General features: G+C 36.8%; 1 protein-coding gene across 1 annotated transcript; it reads right to left on the minus strand.

The window, feature by feature from the left end:
• Positions 1-3,087: 3,087 nt before the first annotated feature.
• Positions 3,088-4,000, minus strand: LOC142609197 (secreted RxLR effector protein 161-like). The gene is made up of 3 exons (XM_075780808.1): positions 3,828-4,000; positions 3,682-3,708; positions 3,088-3,607 (listed from the first exon to the last, which is right to left on the minus strand). The coding sequence occupies exons 1-3, from the start codon at positions 3,998-4,000 to the stop codon at positions 3,088-3,090; spliced, it is 720 nt and encodes a 239-aa protein (XP_075636923.1).
• Positions 4,001-20,544: the final 16,544 nt, after the last annotated feature.

The following is a 20,544-nucleotide window of genomic DNA, read 5'->3' on the forward strand; positions in this document are numbered from 1 at the left end:
GGAGAAAACCTGGAATAGCAATGCTTATCTGATACAGGCGGGGGTCCTTGGCCTTTATAACGCACTTCGGTGCCTGGAGCTTTTGGATATAGGGGTGTAGTTGAGAATTAGGTGCACTGCTCTAAGCTGACCGTCACTATGGACGAACACTTCGGCCTTCAATATCTCGTCTAAACTCGGCTGGCTGACAAGACTGAAGTTAGGAATAACAGCGTGTTTATCTGCAAAACCATCAAGAGAAACAAAAAACATCATCAACAAAAAACAACACAAATCAAAGGAAAACTTATATATAGACATGAATAAAAGAAAAAGAAAAGGGGATAATTTTGAAATACCCAACCTAGACCTAGAGCCCCACCTGGTTTCCTCTCTCTCGTCGGGCAGGGGAGGCCATCGTGCCACTCCCTTGATATGGTCAAGAAGTCCTCATTTAGGCCTTTGTTGGAATCGGGGAGGCATTGGATGAGCCTAACCTCGAGAAACCTAGACTTTAGGTAGTACCCTTACCCTTTTAGGTGATGGAGATTATAGATCCAGTTGACATCATGGTGGGTAAGCCCTAAACCTATTCTTTCATTAAGGGCATTCACATAACCTAAAATTCTAAACATATACGGGGCACACTAGGTGGGAGCTAATCTATGAGCCCTAAGGTAATCCCTAGTAACCGTGCCCATGGGGATTCTCATCCCTCCCTTTATGAAGGCAATCATTGGGATTACTACTTCTCCCTCCTGCCTTTTCTCGTGCCATTCACCTTCCTTACAATATTTAATGGAGACTCCTGGCAAGATCCTATACAGAGCTTTGAAGCTCTCTATTCTCTCCTCAGAGTCTACCAAATAGGCGAATCTACCCATTCCTAAGAGAGGTTTGAAGGTACTAAGAAAATAAAGAGAAAGAGGAAGAGCCGAGGAGAAAAAGACACAGAGAAAAGAAAAGTAGATGAAAAAATAAACGAAAAGATTTATGAAGACTCACACGAAAAAGAAAACTCTCCTCGGACTAGCTCTTGGTAATTGTGAGGGCATGAGTAGATTGGGTAAGTTTACAAGTTCAGTGTATGAGTGCTAAAGTGAGATGAATGATTAATTTGGACAATATTTATATCAAAGGAGAGTTACAAGCGGGAAAATTCCCACCCGGGTTCCAGCAAAATCCTCAGCTGTTGGATCCGCATCACACTGTAGAAAGTGGGGAACATGGAGCCGTGAAAATTTAATGAAGGTACGTCTCGTGTGCTGAAGCGTCAGGAGCGAGCTCTGGGCAGTTAAAAAGGCACCTGCGCAGTTAGAGATGATGTATGATGAGCATAGTAATTATAGTGACATCGAGATCCTCCTTTCTTCCTAAAGAGCCAAAAAGAAGAATCTCGAGGGGCTATTGTGGGAGTGATAGGTCCCGGAGTACATATCTATCTATATATTGGGCCAGAGGCCCAATCTAAGGACATTAAGTAGTCCGAGGTTGGGAAAATGTCTTCCTAAGAATCCGTGTTGGTAAGTAAAGAGGTAAAGTCTGATTATGATCATCCAAAACGGTGGTTTGAGGAGGAATACTTCCTCGGCTGAGCAAAGCCGAGGTCGAAAGGTGAGGTCTGCCACCCTGAAGCAACGTTCTAGGAGATCCTGTAGGTAAGGATATACATCATGAGAGCACTAGACAAGGATAGACTATGAAATATATAAGATAAAGCTGCTACACCGCATTGAATGTTTTGTAGCTAACTCTCTGGAGGCATTAATAAGGAAGTGATACCTAAGCAGCAGTGATCAGCCTTACACCTACTTCCAAAGGCTTCAGGAAGGTGTTGATAGGACAAGTATCCAGACCAATAATCTAATCCATATGTGGAGGACAGAAAGAGGAGGAAGGATGGTATAAAAGGGAAAGGAAACCCTTAGGATAGGGGGATCGGAGAAGAAGGAGAGAAAAACACTATAGACTAAAAAATAATATTTGTAATCTGTCATTAAGTAAGATATATAGAAGAACCAGCCTCCTCGGATGACAATTTTCCTTACATAAAACTGCTTCATCTTTATTCTATGGTCATCTTAACCCACTACGATTGATGTACAAACTTATTAGAACCTAGATTTCAAACCCACTCTCTACAAATTCATTTTATTGGGCTCTTTGGGCCTATTCCTTTCTAATTTTGGGCTTAGATACAAATTGTGTCCCTACAATAATAATGATTATTTAAATAAAATGGAGTGTATAATAGATAAACTAATGTAGATGTTTTGTAAATGTAGTTGTGTAAAATAGAAAAAGTATGTTTTTTTTATATATAAAATAAACAAAATATTTTAGAAGAACTAATGTAAATGCTTTAAGTGGCTAACCGAGAGAAGGGAAGAGAGAGTGACTAAATGAAACTCTAAGACCTGAAGCAATAAGGGGTAGATGGTGGCAAGCACAGCAATTGCAGTAGCAAATATGAAAGCACCACCACCAGTACTGTCTCTCTCATTTGAATCCTAGTGCAAAAATTGCTGAACTTTTGTTGGTTTATTTTGATCATCTGAGTTGTCATTTCTATTTGGAGTTGTTAAGAATATAAAGTGAGAGAGAAAAACTGAATAATCTGTATATTCTGTGTGTATAATAATGTACAATAGAGAGCCTTATATAGGCTAAGTATGTGTTCAGTACAAGTAATATGAGTGAAGTACAAGTAATACGAGTGAACTACAAGTATTACGAGTGAACTACAAGTACAGTATACTAGGCTAAGCCTAATGGGTTAAACTAGTCTAAGCTATACACTAACATCCCCCCTCAAACTCGAGGTGGCAAGGAGGAAACCAACTGGAGTTTGGATATAAGATCTCGAAGACAACCTAGCGGGTGAGTCTTGGTGAAGATATCAGCAGGCTAGTCAGCAGAGGAGATGGAGAACAACTTGAGATTTCCTTTCTTGAGATGCTGGAGAGTGATGTGACAATTGATCTCAATGTGCGTGGTGCGTTCATGGAAGACATCATTATGAGCAATGTAGATAGTACTATGATTGTCATAATAAAGAGGAGTGACAGTGGCCTGTGGTGCATCCATGTCAGCCAAGAGCCAGCGAAGTCAGACAAGCTCGCAGGTGGTGTTAGCAAGGGCACGGTACTCAACCTCAATATTGGAACGGAAAACCACATCTTGCTTCTTGCTATGCCATGAGACAAGAGAAGTACCCAACAAGAAACAGAAACCTGTGATAGAGCATCGATCAGTCGAATCACCTGCCCAGTCTGCATCTGAATAAGCATGAAGCTTGAGAGAAGACCGAGAGGAGTAGTGGAGATCATGATAAAGTGTGCCCTTAATATATCGGAGAATCCAAAGAACTGCAACATAGTGGACAAAATGAGGGGCATCCATGAACTTACTAACCATACCCACGGCATGTGAGATATCCAGACGAGTAACAGTGAGATAGATCAGACTACCAACCAACTGATGATAGCGAGTAGCATCAGATATAGGTTCACCATCCAAGGGTGCGAGCTTTGCATTGTATTCCAAGGGAGTGGAAACAGTCTTGTTGTCGGTGATACCGGCTTTGGAGAGCAGATCAGAAGCATATTTAGCTTGGAAAAGATAGTATCTATCAGAGGAGAAGGTAACCTTAAGCCCAAGAAAATAACTGAGTGCCTAGGTCTTTCATCTCAAAATGCTGACTGAGGAAGTGCTGAAGAGAACGGATACCTGCAGAATCATCTCCAGTAATAATCATATTATCAACATAAAGAAGAATAAGAGTGATACCAGCAGAGGATCTTCAGACAAAGAGAGCAGTGTCATGAGGACTCGAAGTGAAACCCTACTGAGCAACAACTGAGCTAAACTTTTCAAACCAAGCCCGAGGAGCTTGCTTGAGGCCATAAAAAGCACGGCGAAGGCGACAAACTTGACTGCCTGAGTGTGGATAGCCACGAGGTGGTTGCATGTACACTTCTTCTTGGAGGTCTCCATTGAGGAAAGCATTCTTCACATCCATTTAATAAAGAGGCTAACGCCGAATAGAAGCCACAGCAATGAGACATCTGACAGATGTAAGGCGAGCAACAGGAGCAAATGTTTCCTCATAGTCAATGCCATACTCTTGAGTAAAGCCCTTGGCAACGAGGCAAGCCTTGTATTGTTCAACAGATCTATCAGCCTTGGTCTTGATCTTGTAAACCCACCTACAACTTACTACAGACTGACCAAGAGGCAAATCAACCATATCCCAAGTGTGATTCTTATGAAGGGCGTCTAGTTCTTCGTTCATAGCTTGCTGCCAAAGAGGGTCAGTATGGGCCTCACGATAGGTGTGAGGTTCATAGAGGGTGGCAAGAGCAAAAGAGCAGTGATAATCAGTGAGATAAGGAGGAGGAATGCTTACTCGGGTGGAACGACGAAGTACAGGACCAACAGGAAACTCAGGAGAGGGTGGTGCCACAGGATCCAAGACAGGCGGGTCATATGTCGGGGATGGAACTGGAGCTGAGTCGTTTGGAGAGGCAGCCGATGTCGAAAAATCCTCCACAAGTTCAGGATAGAGAGGGAGGAAAAGATCGGTAAAAATGGGAAACTCTGAGGAAGAGGATGCAGGAAACTGCTGAAGACTCGTGAAAGGACGATGTTCCCAAAACTCAACATTACGGGAGACACAAAGGCGATGAGAAATAGGATCATAATAGCGAAACCCCTTTTGAGATACACCATAACCAAGGAAACAACAGAGACGAGCACGAGGCTGGAGCTTTGTTCGTTCATGAGGAGGAAGAGAGACAAAGCAAGCATAACCAAAAACCCGAAGAGAGGAGTAGTCAGGAGTTTGGCCATAGAGAAGCTCGAATGGTGATTTGTTGTGTGTAGTTAGTGAAGGAATACGATTAATGATGTACACAGCAGTGAGTGCGGCCTCACCCCAAAAGCGCTTAGGAAGAGAGGCAAAAATGAGAAGGGTGCGGACAACATCAAGAATGTGACGATGTTTTTGTTCTGTACGACCATTTTGTTGAGAGGTGTAAGGACAAGATTGCTGAGGAAGGGTACCGTGACTATCTAAAAAGGATAGGAAAGATTTAGCATGGTATTCTTGAGCATTATCTGATCGAAAGACTTTGACGGCACGATTGAACTGTGTTTCAATCATTTTATGAAATGTCTGGTAAATATACACAAGTTCAGACCTATGGTGAAGCAAATAATGTTAGGATTAGTGCCCTTAAATCCTATTGTATGATGCTATGTATGATATTATGTATGACATGATGTATGACTTAATATTGTGATTGATAAAGTTATTTTATTATTATCTAAAATAATGGTAACATGAATATGGGACATTATCATATAGTCCATGAGATGCATTGTATGTGATTTATGTGAAAAGTCACAGAAGATGTAAATCACAAGTTCTTTGTAAACTCAGAATTTATAGTTCGTAGTCGGTGATGAAATTGGGCATTTCATCTGCGAAAACTATAACGTATCAACTAAGATGATTTGTCTTGATCATGGAAGTGGAGACTTCTAGTTGATATGTTGATATGTTTTAAGAGTTAAGACATATTGAACAGGACCGCTGTGAGATTTATTATTCTCCTAACGACTGTCAATTAAATAATAAATCTCACGACTTCTATTTGCATGAACTCTTAATCCTGATAGAATAATGGACCTGATCATGAAGTGTAGGTTGCTTTGATATATCAGGAGTGAGATATGAAGTGACGGTCAAAACCTCAGTATGTTGGGTAGCCACATTTAGTGTTGATGGAACATATATTCTCTAGATGGAATTCATAGTCTCTTGATGGAGATATAAAATATTCACTTGAGATAAGTTTAATGGTTTCAGTTATTCAGAGAGTTAGGCCTAACCACTTTAGTAAGAAATTACTAAAGTATATATTTATGAAATTGGATTTCATAAATATATAATGAATAACTTTAAATGATTAAACCGGGTACTCAAGGATAAGATGTAGTAATTTACAAAGTGGCAGTCTACATTTATGACTTTGTGTTACTACGAATATTTTATGAAGGGGTTGCATGTATAATAAAGTCTTGGGATATAATTTATTAATAAGGCCTAGAGTGCAATTATATTTATATAGTGATATTAAATATAATTAATGGTAACTTTGGACTTGTCAAGAGTTGACGGAAAAGCCCAAGACCCATTGGAGCTAGTGTCTTATTGGTCCTTTTTTGTCCCACTCCAAGCCACACACTAAAGCCCAATTGGAAAGGCCCAATAAGCCAGCCCAATTAGATAATCATTTAATTATAAAGAGAGAAACATACATAATTTTTATAAGAAAGAAAGAAAAGAAATAAGAAACGGTGTGTGAGAGAGTGTGAGACACACTTTCATTCTCCCTTTGAAAAACTGATTGAGAGATCACACATCTTGGGCGTAAAGTGGAATTGGAGTGAAGATTAAAAGTGTTCCCAAGTGCTTCTAATCTTTGTTTTGAATTTCTCCACATCAAGGTACGCTATTTTGTTCTTAAATTCTGAAATTTACATAGTGCACGTTATCAATCATGAATGAAATAGATCCTTATTTGTTGCTTCCGCTATGTGTTTTGTATGAGATACAAAACCAGAATTTTTCCTTTAATTGGTATCAGAGCCAGGTTTTCATATCGTGATTGTATAGCGTGTGATTGAAATTTTAGAATAAAAGGAAAACGTTTTCTTGATAATATCGGGTTCTTACCATGGATGTGATTTCTCTTGGTTTGTTCGTAATGCCCAATTTCATCAAGTAATGATGTCATGTCTTAATGATATGGATTAAAAGGCACTATTACGGGATAACAGTTTTATGGCCTTATATCATTTCCAGGGCAATTATTGCATGTTTATAAGATGGTCTTGAATTGTTGACCGAATAGCCTTATATTAGTTCCAAGGAAATAACTGTCATGTATGAACCATTAATGCACCGCTTGGTTTCCTTTTTGGCACGGCTTGCATTCAATTGCTTTGCATGGTTAGTTATTTTTAGGGAAGTGATATTAAGTTTCAACGTCTAACTTCCTGGATTGGCTTGAGTGGAAATCCTTGATGGCATGCGATTGGTTATTCAAGGATTCCTTTTGCACCTTTTGGATTATAAATGCATGGTTTGACTCTTGCATGGTTTTTGGTTTATATATTAGTAATTGCCTTGTACGTGACTTTGTTATTGTGTCTTTTGGCATTCAATGCATGGCTTTAATATTATATGCATCTTTTGTCCTTTATAGCCATGGAAAAATATAGAATCCATATATAGAATTCCATCATCTGAAAGTACAATAGTTATATATATAATATAATATAATAATCATATATTATATATTGTATTATATATATAATATAGTTTTGTAATATATGAGTTTATATTACGTTATATATATTTATATATGTTAATGCTAGTTTAATGAAATTTATTCCTAATGAGATTAGGATTATGTTTTTTCACGTGTCTAGCATTATTATGGTTCTTAACCTTAAAAACCTTTAATTTAAAATATCTAGTGGGAGAGAGATACAAGGGTTGGATCTCACGGCCTCCATTGTTGGTTCATAGTAGTGTGAAATATATACTTTGTCTTTGCCTCGTGCTTAGCATTCCATGCGAAGAGTATTTATTTCATGGTCCTACAAGATTGAATTTCCTGGTTTATAGTAGTTTGATAAACACCTTGTCTTAGCTTCGAGCTTTGCATTCCATGCGGAGGGTGTTTTATCATGGTACTACAAAATAAGCCTGTTAAAGGGATGAAATGTGGTTACACATGATTCTAGATAATGGTATACACTAGACAAAGTATTATAGTATCCTCTATGCTGAGTTCTTACTATTATTACTTAGAGGCTAAATGTAAAACGGCATATTATTAGTGTTTGATAAGAGTCATCATGATAGCACTAATAATGAGAATAGTTCTCAATCAATCATAGTATTTTATGTTCACTCTATGCTGAGGGATATTGAATATGAGATTGGGTTGTCGTTGCATATATTATTTTATGGTTTTATTAAGATTCCATATTATATGCTTATATGCTAAATTGATAATGTCCAGTCTACTTATTATATTTATGTTTATTATTTTCAGATTTTATCATGGCATCATTTAGCCCACTTGTTTCTATTCTGAACCAAAACAAACTGACTGGATCCAACTATGTTGACTGGAAAAGAAATTTGGGCATTGTTCTTATTGCTGAAGAGCACAAATATATGCTTACTCAATCATGTCCTAACTTTCCTTCATTAGATGCTCCTCTTGAGGAAAAACAGCGATATGATCGTTGGCAGAAATCTAATGAGATGGCCAAGTGCTATATCCTAGCATCTATCTCAAATGTTCTACAACATCAAATGCAGGATGTAGAACTTGCTTCGGACATAATGCATAGTCTGAAGGAGATGTTGGGTGAGCAAGGCCGTTCTGCAAGGCAAGAAACCATGAGACAAATTTATAATACCAAAATGGCTGCCGGAAGTTCAGTGAGGGAGCATTGTCTTAGGATGATTGCTAATCTGAACACATTAGAAGTTTTAGGTGCCGACATTGATGGAGAATCCCAAGTGGATATGATACTCCAATCACTACCAGAATCATTCAAGGAATTCAGACTCAATTATAATATGAACAAAAAGATTTATTCTTTGTCTGAATTAATGAATGAGTTAGTGGCGGCGGAAGGCATCCTTGGTACTTCTAGTGTTGAAGCCAATCTGGGTGAAGCTTCTATTTCTCAACTTAAGTCGAAAGGCAAGGGTAAGAAAAAGAAGAAGAAGGACTTCACTAAGAAAGATGGTAAACAAATTGCCTTAGGGGTTGCCAACAAAGGAAAGAAAACCAAAGGAAAGAAAACCAAAGGAAAGTGTTTCCATTGTGGTGAGAAAGGACATTGGAAGAGGAATTGTCCAATATTCAAGGCTGCCAAGAATAAGGGTATGAAAAGTTCATTTCTTCTTGAAATATGTTTGGTACAGAATCCAACGGATTCCTGGTGTGTGGATTCAGGTTGTACTAATCATATCTGCAATTCTTTGCAGGGGTTCCAGGAGACCAGAAAGTTGAATGAGGGAGAACTATTTCTTACTTTGGCTGATGGGAGCAAGATTCCGGTTGAAACTGTTGGAGTGTTTAATTTGTGTTTTAAGTCTAGAGTTTTAATATTGGAAGACTGTTTGTATGTACCTAATGTTCGTAGGAATTTAATTTATGCAACTTACTTAGGTAAACATGGATATTGTGTTATCCTGAAAGACAATGTTGTAATTAAGAAGGATAAAGTGTTTATCTGTTCTGGCAATATTGTGGATGGTCTTTATATTTTAACTCCTGATAAGCATGAATTATACAATTCTGAATTAGATAGTAGCTCTCATGTGAAATCATTAAAGAGAAAATTTCCTTCTACTAGTGATGCATATCTATGGCACTTGCGTTTAGGTCATATTAATTCAAGTAGGATTCAAAGACTAATCAAAGATGGACTTTTACAGCCCATGGACTTTGATGGTTTTCCAGTTTGCGAATCTTGTTTGGAAGATAAGATGACCAAACGACCTTTTAATGCAAAGGGTAGAAGAGCCCAAGATTTGCTAGAACTAGTACATTCAGATGTATGTGGTCCTATGCCAATCCAAGCAAGAGGTGGCTATGAGTATTTCATTACTTTCACTGATGATTACTCTAGATTTGGTTATGTGTACCTAATGAAACGGAAGTCCGAAACCTTTGAAAAGTTCAAAGAGTTTAGGGCTGAAGTTGAGAATCAATTGGGTAAACACATAAAGGCCATTTGATCTGATTGAGGTGGCGAATACCTTCTTGGTGATTTTAAGGATTACTTGACTGAAAATGAGATTATATCCCAATTGACTGCACCTGGAACTCCACAACAAAATGGTGTAGCAGAAAGAAAGAATATGACTCTTTTAGATATGGTTAGGTCTATGTTAAGTTATTCGACTCTATCATTTTCTTTTTGGGGATATGCCTTAAATACTGCAATGTATCTTCTGAATTTAGTACCTTCGAAGTCTATTCCTAAAACACTTGTAGAGTTGTGGAATGGGCGTAAGCCTAGTATGAGACATCTCCACATTTGGGGTTGTCCAGCACATGTGTTGAAAGGAAAGTCTGACAAGTTACAGTCTAAAACAGAAGTGGTATTTTTTGTAGGGTATCCAAAAGGAACAGTTGGAGGTTTATTCTATAGTCATAAGGATAATAAAGTGTTTGTTAGCACAAATGCCAAATTCTTGGAAAATGACTATATGAATAATTTTACTCCTAGAAGTAGAGTTGTCTTGGCTGAAATGAATGAACCTGTAGTTGAACAACCAATGGATGAAATTAGGGATGATGTGACTGTATTAGATACACCACAAGATACTACTCATGAGATGTCTAGTACATAGGTGCCTCGTCGTAGTGGGAGAGTTGTTCGGCCTCCTATAAGATTCGTAGGTTTAGGAGAAACTTATGAGGCTATCTCAGAAGAGGTTGAATCGGATCCTTATACTTATGATAAAGCAATGAATGATATAGATGCACATCATTGGGTCCAAGATATGAAATCTGAATTGGATTCTATAGATTCCAATCATGTATGAGATCTTGTAAAGGCGCCTAACGGCATTAAACCTGTTGGTTGCAAATGGCTTTACAAGAGAAAGAGAGGGATAGATGGAAAGGTTGAAACCTTTAAAGCAAGACTAGTGGCGAAAGGGTATACACAAAAAGAAGGTATTAATTATGATGAAACTTTTTCGCCAGTAGCCATGCTTAAATCTATCAGAATTCTCTTATCTATTGCTGCTCATTATGATTATGAAATTTGGCAAATGGATATCAAGACTGCATTTCTTAATGGCAATCTTGAAGAAGAAATATATATGTTGCAACCAGAAGGTTTCATAGCAAAGAACCAAGAGCATATGGTATGCAAGTTGAATAGGTCCATTTATGGACTTAAACAAGCATCTAGGTCATGGAACATTAGATTTGATCAAGCAATCAAGTCATTTGGTTTTGAACAAAATCTTGATGAACCATGTGTGTACAAAAGACATCGAGACAAAGTAGTAATGTTCCTAGTGCTTTATGTTGATGATATTCTACTCATTGGGAATGATGTAGGGGTAATGTCATCGGTTAAAGTTTGGTTGTCAAGCCAATTTGATATGAAGGACTTGGGTGAGACTAACTTTATTCTAGGGATCAAGCTTTGGCGAGATCGCAAGAATAAGATGTTAGGCTTATCACAAGCTGGATATATAGATAAGGTTCTAGAACGGTTTAGCATGCAAAACTCCAAGAAATGATTGCTTCCTTTTAGACATGGAGTTCCTCTGTCTGATGACTAAAGGCCTAAGACTCAAGAGGAAGAAAATATGATGAGACAAGTTCCTTATGCTTCTACAGTAGGAAGTCTAATGTATGTCATGCTTTGTACTAGACCATATATTTGTTATTCAGTTGGCATGGTCAGCCGATATCAATCAAATCCAAGACCAAAACATTGGCAAGCTGTAAAGTATATTCTCAAGTATCTTAGGAGAACAAAAGATTATGTGCTTGTTTACCATAGTGAGGATTTGATTCCCATTGGCTATACAGATTCAGACTTTCAGTCAGATCTAGATTTCAGAAAATCCACTTCAAGATGTGTTTTCACCTTGGGAGGTGGAGCCATAAGTTGGAGGAGTGTTAAGCAATCTTGTATTGCGGACTCCACCATGGAAGCCGAGTACGTTACTGCTTGTGAAGCAGCAAAGGAGGTTGTTTGGCTCAAGAAATTCCTTTCTGATCTTGGTGTTGTAAGAATGGAGTAAGTTCCCATTACATTGTTTTGCGACAATAGTGGAGCGGTTGCACAATCTAAAGATCCAAGGAATCACAAGAAAGGAAAGCACATTGAGAGGAAGTACCACATCATTCGAGACATTGTTGCTTGTGGAGATGTTGTGGTAGCAAAGATTGAAAGTGCAAATAATCTAGCAGATCCTTTTACCAAAGTCTTACCTCAAAGGACTTTCGAGTCACATTTGGAAGAAATGAGAGTTAGATTAGTGCACAATAGTCTTTAGGGCAAGTGGGAGATTGTTAGGATTAGTGCCCTTAAATCCTATTGTATGATGCTATGTATGATATTATGTATGACATGATGTATGACTTAATATTGTGATTGATAAAGTTATTTTATTATTATCTAAAATAATGGTAACATGAATATGAGACATTATCATATAGTCCATGAGATGCATTGTATGTAATTTATGTGAAAAGTCACAGAAGATGTAAATTACAAGTTCTTTGTAAACTCAGGATTTATAGTTCGTAGTCGGTGATGAAATTGGGCATTTCATCTGCGAAGACTATAACGTATCAACTAAGATGATTTGTCTTGATCATGGAAGTGGAGACTTCTAGTTGATATGTTGATATGTTTTAAGAGTTAAGACATATTGAACAGGACCGCTGTGAGATTTATTATTCTCCTAACGACTGTCAATTAAATAATAAATCTCACGACTTCTATTTGCATGAATTCTTAATCCTGAGAGAATAATGGACCTGATCATGAAGTGTAGGTTGCTTTGATATATCAGGAGTGAGATCTGAAGTGACGGTCAAAACCTCAGTATGTTGGGCAGCCACATTTAGTGTTGATGAAACATATATTCTCAAAATGGAATTCATAGTCTCTTGATGGAGATATAAAATATTCCCTTGAGATAAGTTTAATGGTTTCAGTTATTCAGAGAGTTAGGCCTAACCACTTTAGTAAGAAATTACTAAAGTATATATTTATGAAATTGGATTTTATAAATATATAATGAATAACTTTAAAGGATTAAACCGGGTACTCAAGGATAAGATGTAGTAATTTACAAAGTGGCAGTCTACATTTATGACTTTGTGTTACTACGAATATTTTATGAAGGGGTTGCATGTATAATAAAGTCTTTGGATATAATTTATTAATAAGGCCTAGAGTGCAATTATATTTATATAGTGGTATTAAATATAATTAATGGTAATTTTGGACTTGTCAAGAGTTGGCGGAAAAGCCCAAGGCCCATTGGAGCTAGTGTCTTATTGGTCCCTTTTGGTCCCACTCCAAGCCACACACTAAAGCCCAATTGGAAATGCTCAATAGGCCAGCCCAATTAGATAATCAGTTAGTTATAAAGAGAGAAACATACAGAATTTTTATAAGAAAGAAAGAAAAGAAATAAGAAACGGTGTGTGAGAGAGTGTGAGACACACTTTCATTCTCCCTTTGAAAAAATGATTGAGAGACCACACATCTTGGGCGTAAAGTGGAATTGGAGTGAAGATTAAAAGTGTTCCCAAGTGCTTCTAATCTTTGTTTTGAATTTCTCCACATCAAGGTACGCTATTTTGTTCTTAAATTCTGAAATTTACATAGTGCACGTTATCAATCATGAATGAAATAGATCCTTGTTTATTGCTTCCGCTATGTGTTTTGTATGAGATACAAAACTAGAATTTTTTCTTCAGATAAATCCAAGTATATCGAGAAATCATCCACAAATATGACAAAATATTTTGATCCCTTCTCAGTGGGAATAGGTGCAGGACCCCAAATATCAGAATGGATAAGATCAAAAGGTGCAGAAGAAAAGGAGTCACTATTATTAAAGGGCAATTTTGTTTGTTTGCCAAAATGACAAGAACTACAATCAAATTTTTGAAACTGAACTAAACCTAAATGACCTTGAGAAGCTAATAACTAAAGACGAGACAAGGATGGATGACCAAGACGAGCATGCCATAGATCAGGTGCAAGGGTGGCAGTGGTAGCAGCTGCAGAAACAACTTGTGAAGGAATCTTCAAGTCATGAACCTCAAACATGCGACCAACCTTACGGCCTGTCCCAAGCACTTGACCCGTCCGGGGATCCTGCACATCCACACCATAATTAGTAAATAGAAGATCTACACCTAATTCACAAAGTTGACCAACACAAAGTAAATTGAGGGATAACTTTGGGATATGAAAAGTGTCATTAAGGGATAAACAGGAGAAGAGATTGTTCCTTTATGACTAACAGGCATAGGAGTTCCATCAGCAGTGTAAATGGTGATTGGATGTGCTAAGGGTGTCTTATCAGAAAATTGGGATTCATCAGGAGTCATATGGTTACAACATGCAGTATCAAAAAACCAAGGTTGTTTACTTGAGGTGACAAAAAGAGCAGTGGAAGTTCGGGATAAAACCTGTTGAACAACTGCCTTAATATCAGCTGTAGTAAGTGAGGAAGCTAAAGATGGACCTGTAGGAACTGATGGATCTGAAGGACATACAGTAGCTGCCCGAGGAAGAGAAGCTTTATTCTGCTTTTGCACAAATTTCTGCAGTTTGCGACAAACTGAGATGTCATGGCCTTTGGCACGGCAAAACTCGCAGCGAGTACCTTTGGAAGACTGAGAGGTGGGATGCGCAGAGTTTATTCGTGGAGGAGCAGTGAATGCAGCAATGGGAGGCTGTAGAGATGGTGTAGCCAATACATGATCAGATGATGACATGTGATGAGTAGGTCGACGGTTCTCCTCTGAAATGAGCTCCTTGATTGCAACATCAAGAGAAGGAGTAGGAGACCGGCTAAGTAGAGAAGACCTAGTAGGCTTAAAATCCTCACGTAATCCCATCATGAAGTGCATAAATTTACAACGATCTCGATATTTGACAAAGAGCTCAATGTCCTTAAAACACACTAGTGGAGGATCTGCAGCAGAAAGTTGTTCCCACATAGTAGAAGTCTGAGAATAATAATCAGAAATAGCCTAACCTATCTCTTGGCACATTTGATAAAGCTTTGATTCAATGTGGAACTCCAAGCTTGAATCATTAGTACAATTATAGCGATCGACCAGAAATTTCCAAGTAGCCTCAGCAGTCTCAAGACGAGGAAGAAGATTATGAATGGAGGGAATAGAGGTATTGATAAACCAAGACAAGATCTTACTCTGAATACTCTCCCATTCCTCTAGGCATTCTTCATAATCATCCGTTGCAACAGCAGTCTTGGAGGCATCTTCAGTAACTATGGCTTTAGACTTAGAGTTTGGTACTGGCTTAGGAATTGAACCAGTCACATATCTCCACAGTTTACAACCCTTGAGGGAGACATTCATATTCTGAGACTATGCATGATAGCTAGTGGGACCATCCAACATAATGGTGATAGGATGTATGATATCTCGATAATTTTGTTGAGCCATAATGAGGAAAATGGCAAAAAAATGGGATTTAGAGACCTCAAATGCAAAAACGGAGCCCAAAATCGGAATCTATGCGAAAAACTGAGCAAGATAGGTCCAGTTGAAAATTTTTGACTTTGGTCAAAGTCAACAGTCAATGGTCTGGTCAAAGTCAACGGACATGTGCTGACATGGCAGTGTGACGTCACCCTAGGGCTGACGTGGCAGTTCGTGAAACGGAGCAGGCGCATGGGGCGCATGATGGCACTGGTCCTGGCGTGTGAGGCGCGTGAGAGAGGCTGACGGAGCGTGGCGGCGCGTGGCGGCGCGTGGAGCGCGTGCTCGTTAGGCAAAAACTTCAGTCGGCGCATGTGGGTGCGTGGGAGGTGATTTTTGGCGACTCTTTGTTGGGTTTTACTCGGGATCGGAAGATCTGTCAATCTATGCCTTGAATCTGGCAGTTTGATCAACAAAACCGACGAAAACCGAGTGTTCTAGGGGCTGTGGGCGTGACAGCGGTGACTCACTTCTGATAGTGACCACTGGATGAAGGCAAGGGCAGCGGAAGAACGCCAGAGATGTCCACAAGAACCAGAAAGTCAGAGGAATGGCTCTGATACCATGTTAAGAATATAAAGTGAGAGAGAAAGACTGAATAATCTGTATATTCTATGTGTATAACAATGTACAATAGAGAGCCTTATATAGGTTAGGTATGTGTGCAGTACAAGTAATATGCGTGAAGTATAAGTAATATGAGTGAACTACAAGTACAGTATACTGGGCTAAGCCCAATGGGCTAAACTAGTCTAAGCCCAATGGGCTAAACTAGTCTAAGCTATACACTAACAGAAGTTTTGAAATAAACACAAATATCTACGAAAAAAGAAAGAGGGGCAAGGAAATCTCTACACTCATCGAACTGATCGAAGAGAGAGAGAGAGACCAAAATTTGATTGTATTAAATTTTCTTTGTTAGTGAGGAGCTAATGGGAAAGTGGGAACATATGTATTGCATGTTTGACTGGTCCTACCCCACAAGTAAAAAATTGTAACTTTATTGTTTTGTAATGAATTATTAGCATTAATTTTTTGACTAATTTTTATATAATAGATTTGTAAGATAGAGAATGATGAAGTATCTTAAAATTGAACTAATAATAATAATGAAATGAAATGAAAATTCAATAGAAAAATAATGAAATGAAAAATGAAAATATTAATTTTTATACAGAAGAAGTCAAGAAATTATTTGAATTGTTATGTTGTTGTAAGTTGTAACATAATCCCTATAATTAAAATGACTTTTATTTGATTGGTAGATCATGAAAAATTCAACTATAATGTTTGATTTCTTCATAAGGAAAAAATGAAAGATAATAAGCTAATTTGTTCACAACTTCTAATGTTTGATGTCCTAATATTTAAAAATCCTCAAACAAAATTTTGAAAAATCACCACCAATGAAATTAGTATTTATCAATTGTAGCGTGATCCTAGATTGTGTCCACGAATATGAGATTGTGGTGTTACTTAATGTAATGAAATTCAATGAGCTTAAATTAAACTTGGCCTATTCATGAAAAGAAATTAAGCTTAGCCCCGCCCCCACGTTGGAATCCTGGCTCCAGTCATCTTTGTCAATACCAATTCAAAGTAGTTTCTTTACTTTCATCCAATTTTCCATCACTTCCTCACATAAACAGGTAAAAAAATCCAATGGTCAAATTGATATATATACAAGAATAAAAGCAGCAACAAGTTTATTGACAAATTGTTTTACAACTATTGACATTGCATGTGATTAGTACATAAAAAAAGAGGACTTCTATTTAAACCAGATTTAGGACAAAGTTTATCATAGTACAAACCCAAGTTGTCATAGAAAAGCAAATTAAAGTTCTATTGCATTCCAGCCCTTTTCCTAGCCAGAGCATTTGCACCCTGGGGTTAACTGCTTGGAAGCAATGATTTTATTCTTCACCATAGTATCTGACTATGGAGGTTCCTGCAATTCGCAATAAGAGATACATGAGAAATACTATTACAAGGAGGCCCACCAACACATTCCGCAACCACTTTTAGAATCAATCTCAACTTCTATTAGCCAACAAATTTAAGTTATGACCCATAACTCCATATCTACATTAGAAGCTACAACAATAGCTAGTGTGTACCCTACAATGAACAATGAACAATCCATTCATCAAACAAGAAATTCAGAGAGCTATTAGATCCATCCATCTATTTAGTCCCCTTAATGAATACACTTTAACCCTTTCTTGATGGCAGTCCATGTTCCATAAAAAGGTTGATGGGGGTTCCTATAATTACTACTAAGAAGTAAGAACCATGGCCCAAAATTTATCCTTTTGAACCTTTAATTTCCAAATTAACTTTAGCTAACAAGGATAAATTTTTTGGTTTCAGTGCTTGGAGGCCTAAAGTCCCCTCATTCTTACGCCTTGTGATTTTTTCCTAACAGACAAGATGTAACTTGAGTTTCTCCTCAGTTGATCCCCAAACAAATTCCTACTAATTCCATCCAAGGAATCAAGATCCTCCGTTGTTGGTAGGACACATCATATCACATAGCTAGGCACAGCATCAAGGTCTATTCTACTAGCAAAGGAAAGTAGATGACCTTTCCAACCAGCAAGTCTCCTTGAACTTTCTTGATCATAAAATAAAAATCTTACCTCGTGGATCCCCAGAGTTTCAAGGGGAATCCTTTTCCCAGATTTGGTCTAGAATGAAAGTTTAGACAGCTTCAAAACTCTTCCCTCCTTATAACAAGAACATTTTAAGAGGAATAAAATCTAGACTTCCCTTGATTTACCTTCTGCCCAGAGAGATCACAGAACACATCTAACACTTCTTTTAGACCCTGACAATTTTTCCGATAGGCTTTAGCAAACAAACCCAAATCTCCTGCGAAGAATAAATAGCTTCAATCAAAATTTGCTACAGCAAGTTGCGAAAAAGGTTACTGAAGTTTTTTACCTTATTATCATTTATGTAAAAATCAATCCAACAATCATCAATCAATCAATACATATATAAAAGCAGAGACTTCATGTGCAAGAGCATGAGATTCTGCCAAGTGAAGCATTGTATGATATTTTTTTCATTTGGACTTCCACCTCATTTAAATTTAACATTTATATCAAACTATTAAGTAATGACATATGCATTTATTTTGATGCATTAATAAAATTCAAATAATTTGTATACATTTATTATTTGAAATAATTTGGATAGATATGGATATCTCTAAAAAGTCATGGAAAGATAGGAATTAAAGAAACTTTTCAATTTTATGCTTAAGACTAACTTCAATGCAGAATTGCAAAAGTCAGATTTAATGAATATTGAGTAATATGATTATTTATCTCCACATTTGTCAAATATAAATCCCCACTTCCTTTGACCTTAAAAATCAAACTTCCATAATTTATCACACAATATCTTTAGTTCCCTTTCTGAGAGGTTCGTTAACTTCCAAAATATTATATTCGTCTTTAATATTTTGTTTAGATTTTATGTATTTTTTTTTACTGATCATGTAGCATTGTAATGTGGTTATGATGGTTTTTCCATATTATGTGCTAAATTAGATTTTGGATTTTCTGTATGATGCATATACTTGGTAAGGATTTGTAGTATATTTAGTGTTTTGGCTGCTTTTAGTTCAATTAAAATTTAGAGGTTAAATTGTGATACTATTGCGTCATTATGGCATTATAGTTTCTGTTGTTGTATTCTAGCAATTTTATAGCTAATTGATTAAGATATCATTCTTTCAATTTTCACCCTATTATAATTAAGGTCTTAGAAAATTAAACTTTTCTTTAATTAAAATATTAATTGGCCTTAATTTTATCTCATATCAATTCTGAAACTAAAGAAAAGCTACTTTCACTAACATAAAAATTAAAGGTGTTGATATGGCGGAGATAGAGACTTTAGTGGCATAAGAAATATAGAAATTAACACTTTAAAATCTATATATAAAGCATAAATCATACAAGAAAGACACCTAAGAACCACCAGGTTTGTAGGTGACAATGTGAACGTAATATGGTGACATTTATTGGTTGTATGAATTACAAGAATTTCCCCCCACTTTATTTAGTTCAATTTTATTTTACTAAAAAACTTCATAGTTTTTTTTTTTTTTTTAAATGAACTTCATAGTTTAATTATGACAAACAATAACAGTATTCATGAAATCAATGGATCATAAATAATTTTTTACTAATTTTATTAAAATGCACTACGCATTTCGCGGGATATCCACTAGTTGCTACCAATTTTAGGGAGCAAGAAGAGGATCTCTATCAACTATATAGGGTATAATTTTTCTTTTTTTCTTCTTGAACAGACCGTGCTTTTATGTCCTTTTGTTTTCCTTCTAACATTCAGGCTGTAGCCAAAGAGCTTACGCTAATCTAGTTGTGCGTGACTTTGAGTCACATTCTACGATGCGCATAGCAATATTAACACAAGGGAATGGGAAAGAAAGGACAACCATGAAGATAATATATTCGTTCTAAACTTGATTTGCATAGAATGACAAAATCCCCCAATAGCACCGATGTTCAACAAGAGATGATTTTTAAAAAAGATTTTAACTTAGCCATTATCTGCGTTTTCTTATTCTAATTCAGATAATCTAGACTTGCCCCACTTTGTAAAAGTAGGCTCTTTATGTAAGTAGTTGTATACGGCGTCATGATGGGCATAATGGTACCAAGATTGAAACTCATAAAAATGCTACACAAAATGAGCCTACACACCTATCAATTAGAACGTGTGTGTATATAAATATATATCCAATATGGTTTGCTGAGAAAAATTAAAATGAAGGGTACTGGCATACGTACTGCCAAGTATCAACACTTTATAATAGGAAAAACAAATTTTAATTTTCAACTTGATTTTAAAACCAGTACTCAATTTCTCTCCAAAAAAAAAAAAACCAGTACTCAATTAAGTTACGACTTATAAAATGAGATTATGTGGGCAATAAATGTTTCACCATGACATTCCATGTTCTAGAATCAACACAACAGTTTTCACACAAATTTAGTTTACAAATAATAGCCATGTCCCTAAAATTTAAATTTCTACATTAAAGCAATACTTTCATGCCTAGAACAAATGGAAAGAAAACAAGATATAATGACAGATTCATTTATTCACAAATACATAAAAAGAAAACATTACTAACAGCATAATGAGTTGTCTATATGAATTTCAAAAAGATGACTACCTTGCTAGAAACTCCAACTTG

The sequence above is a fragment of the Castanea sativa genome, chromosome 9 (genome assembly GCF_040712315.1).
Source record: "Castanea sativa cultivar Marrone di Chiusa Pesio chromosome 9, ASM4071231v1".
NCBI classification, from domain to species: Eukaryota; Viridiplantae; Streptophyta; class Magnoliopsida; order Fagales; family Fagaceae; genus Castanea; species Castanea sativa.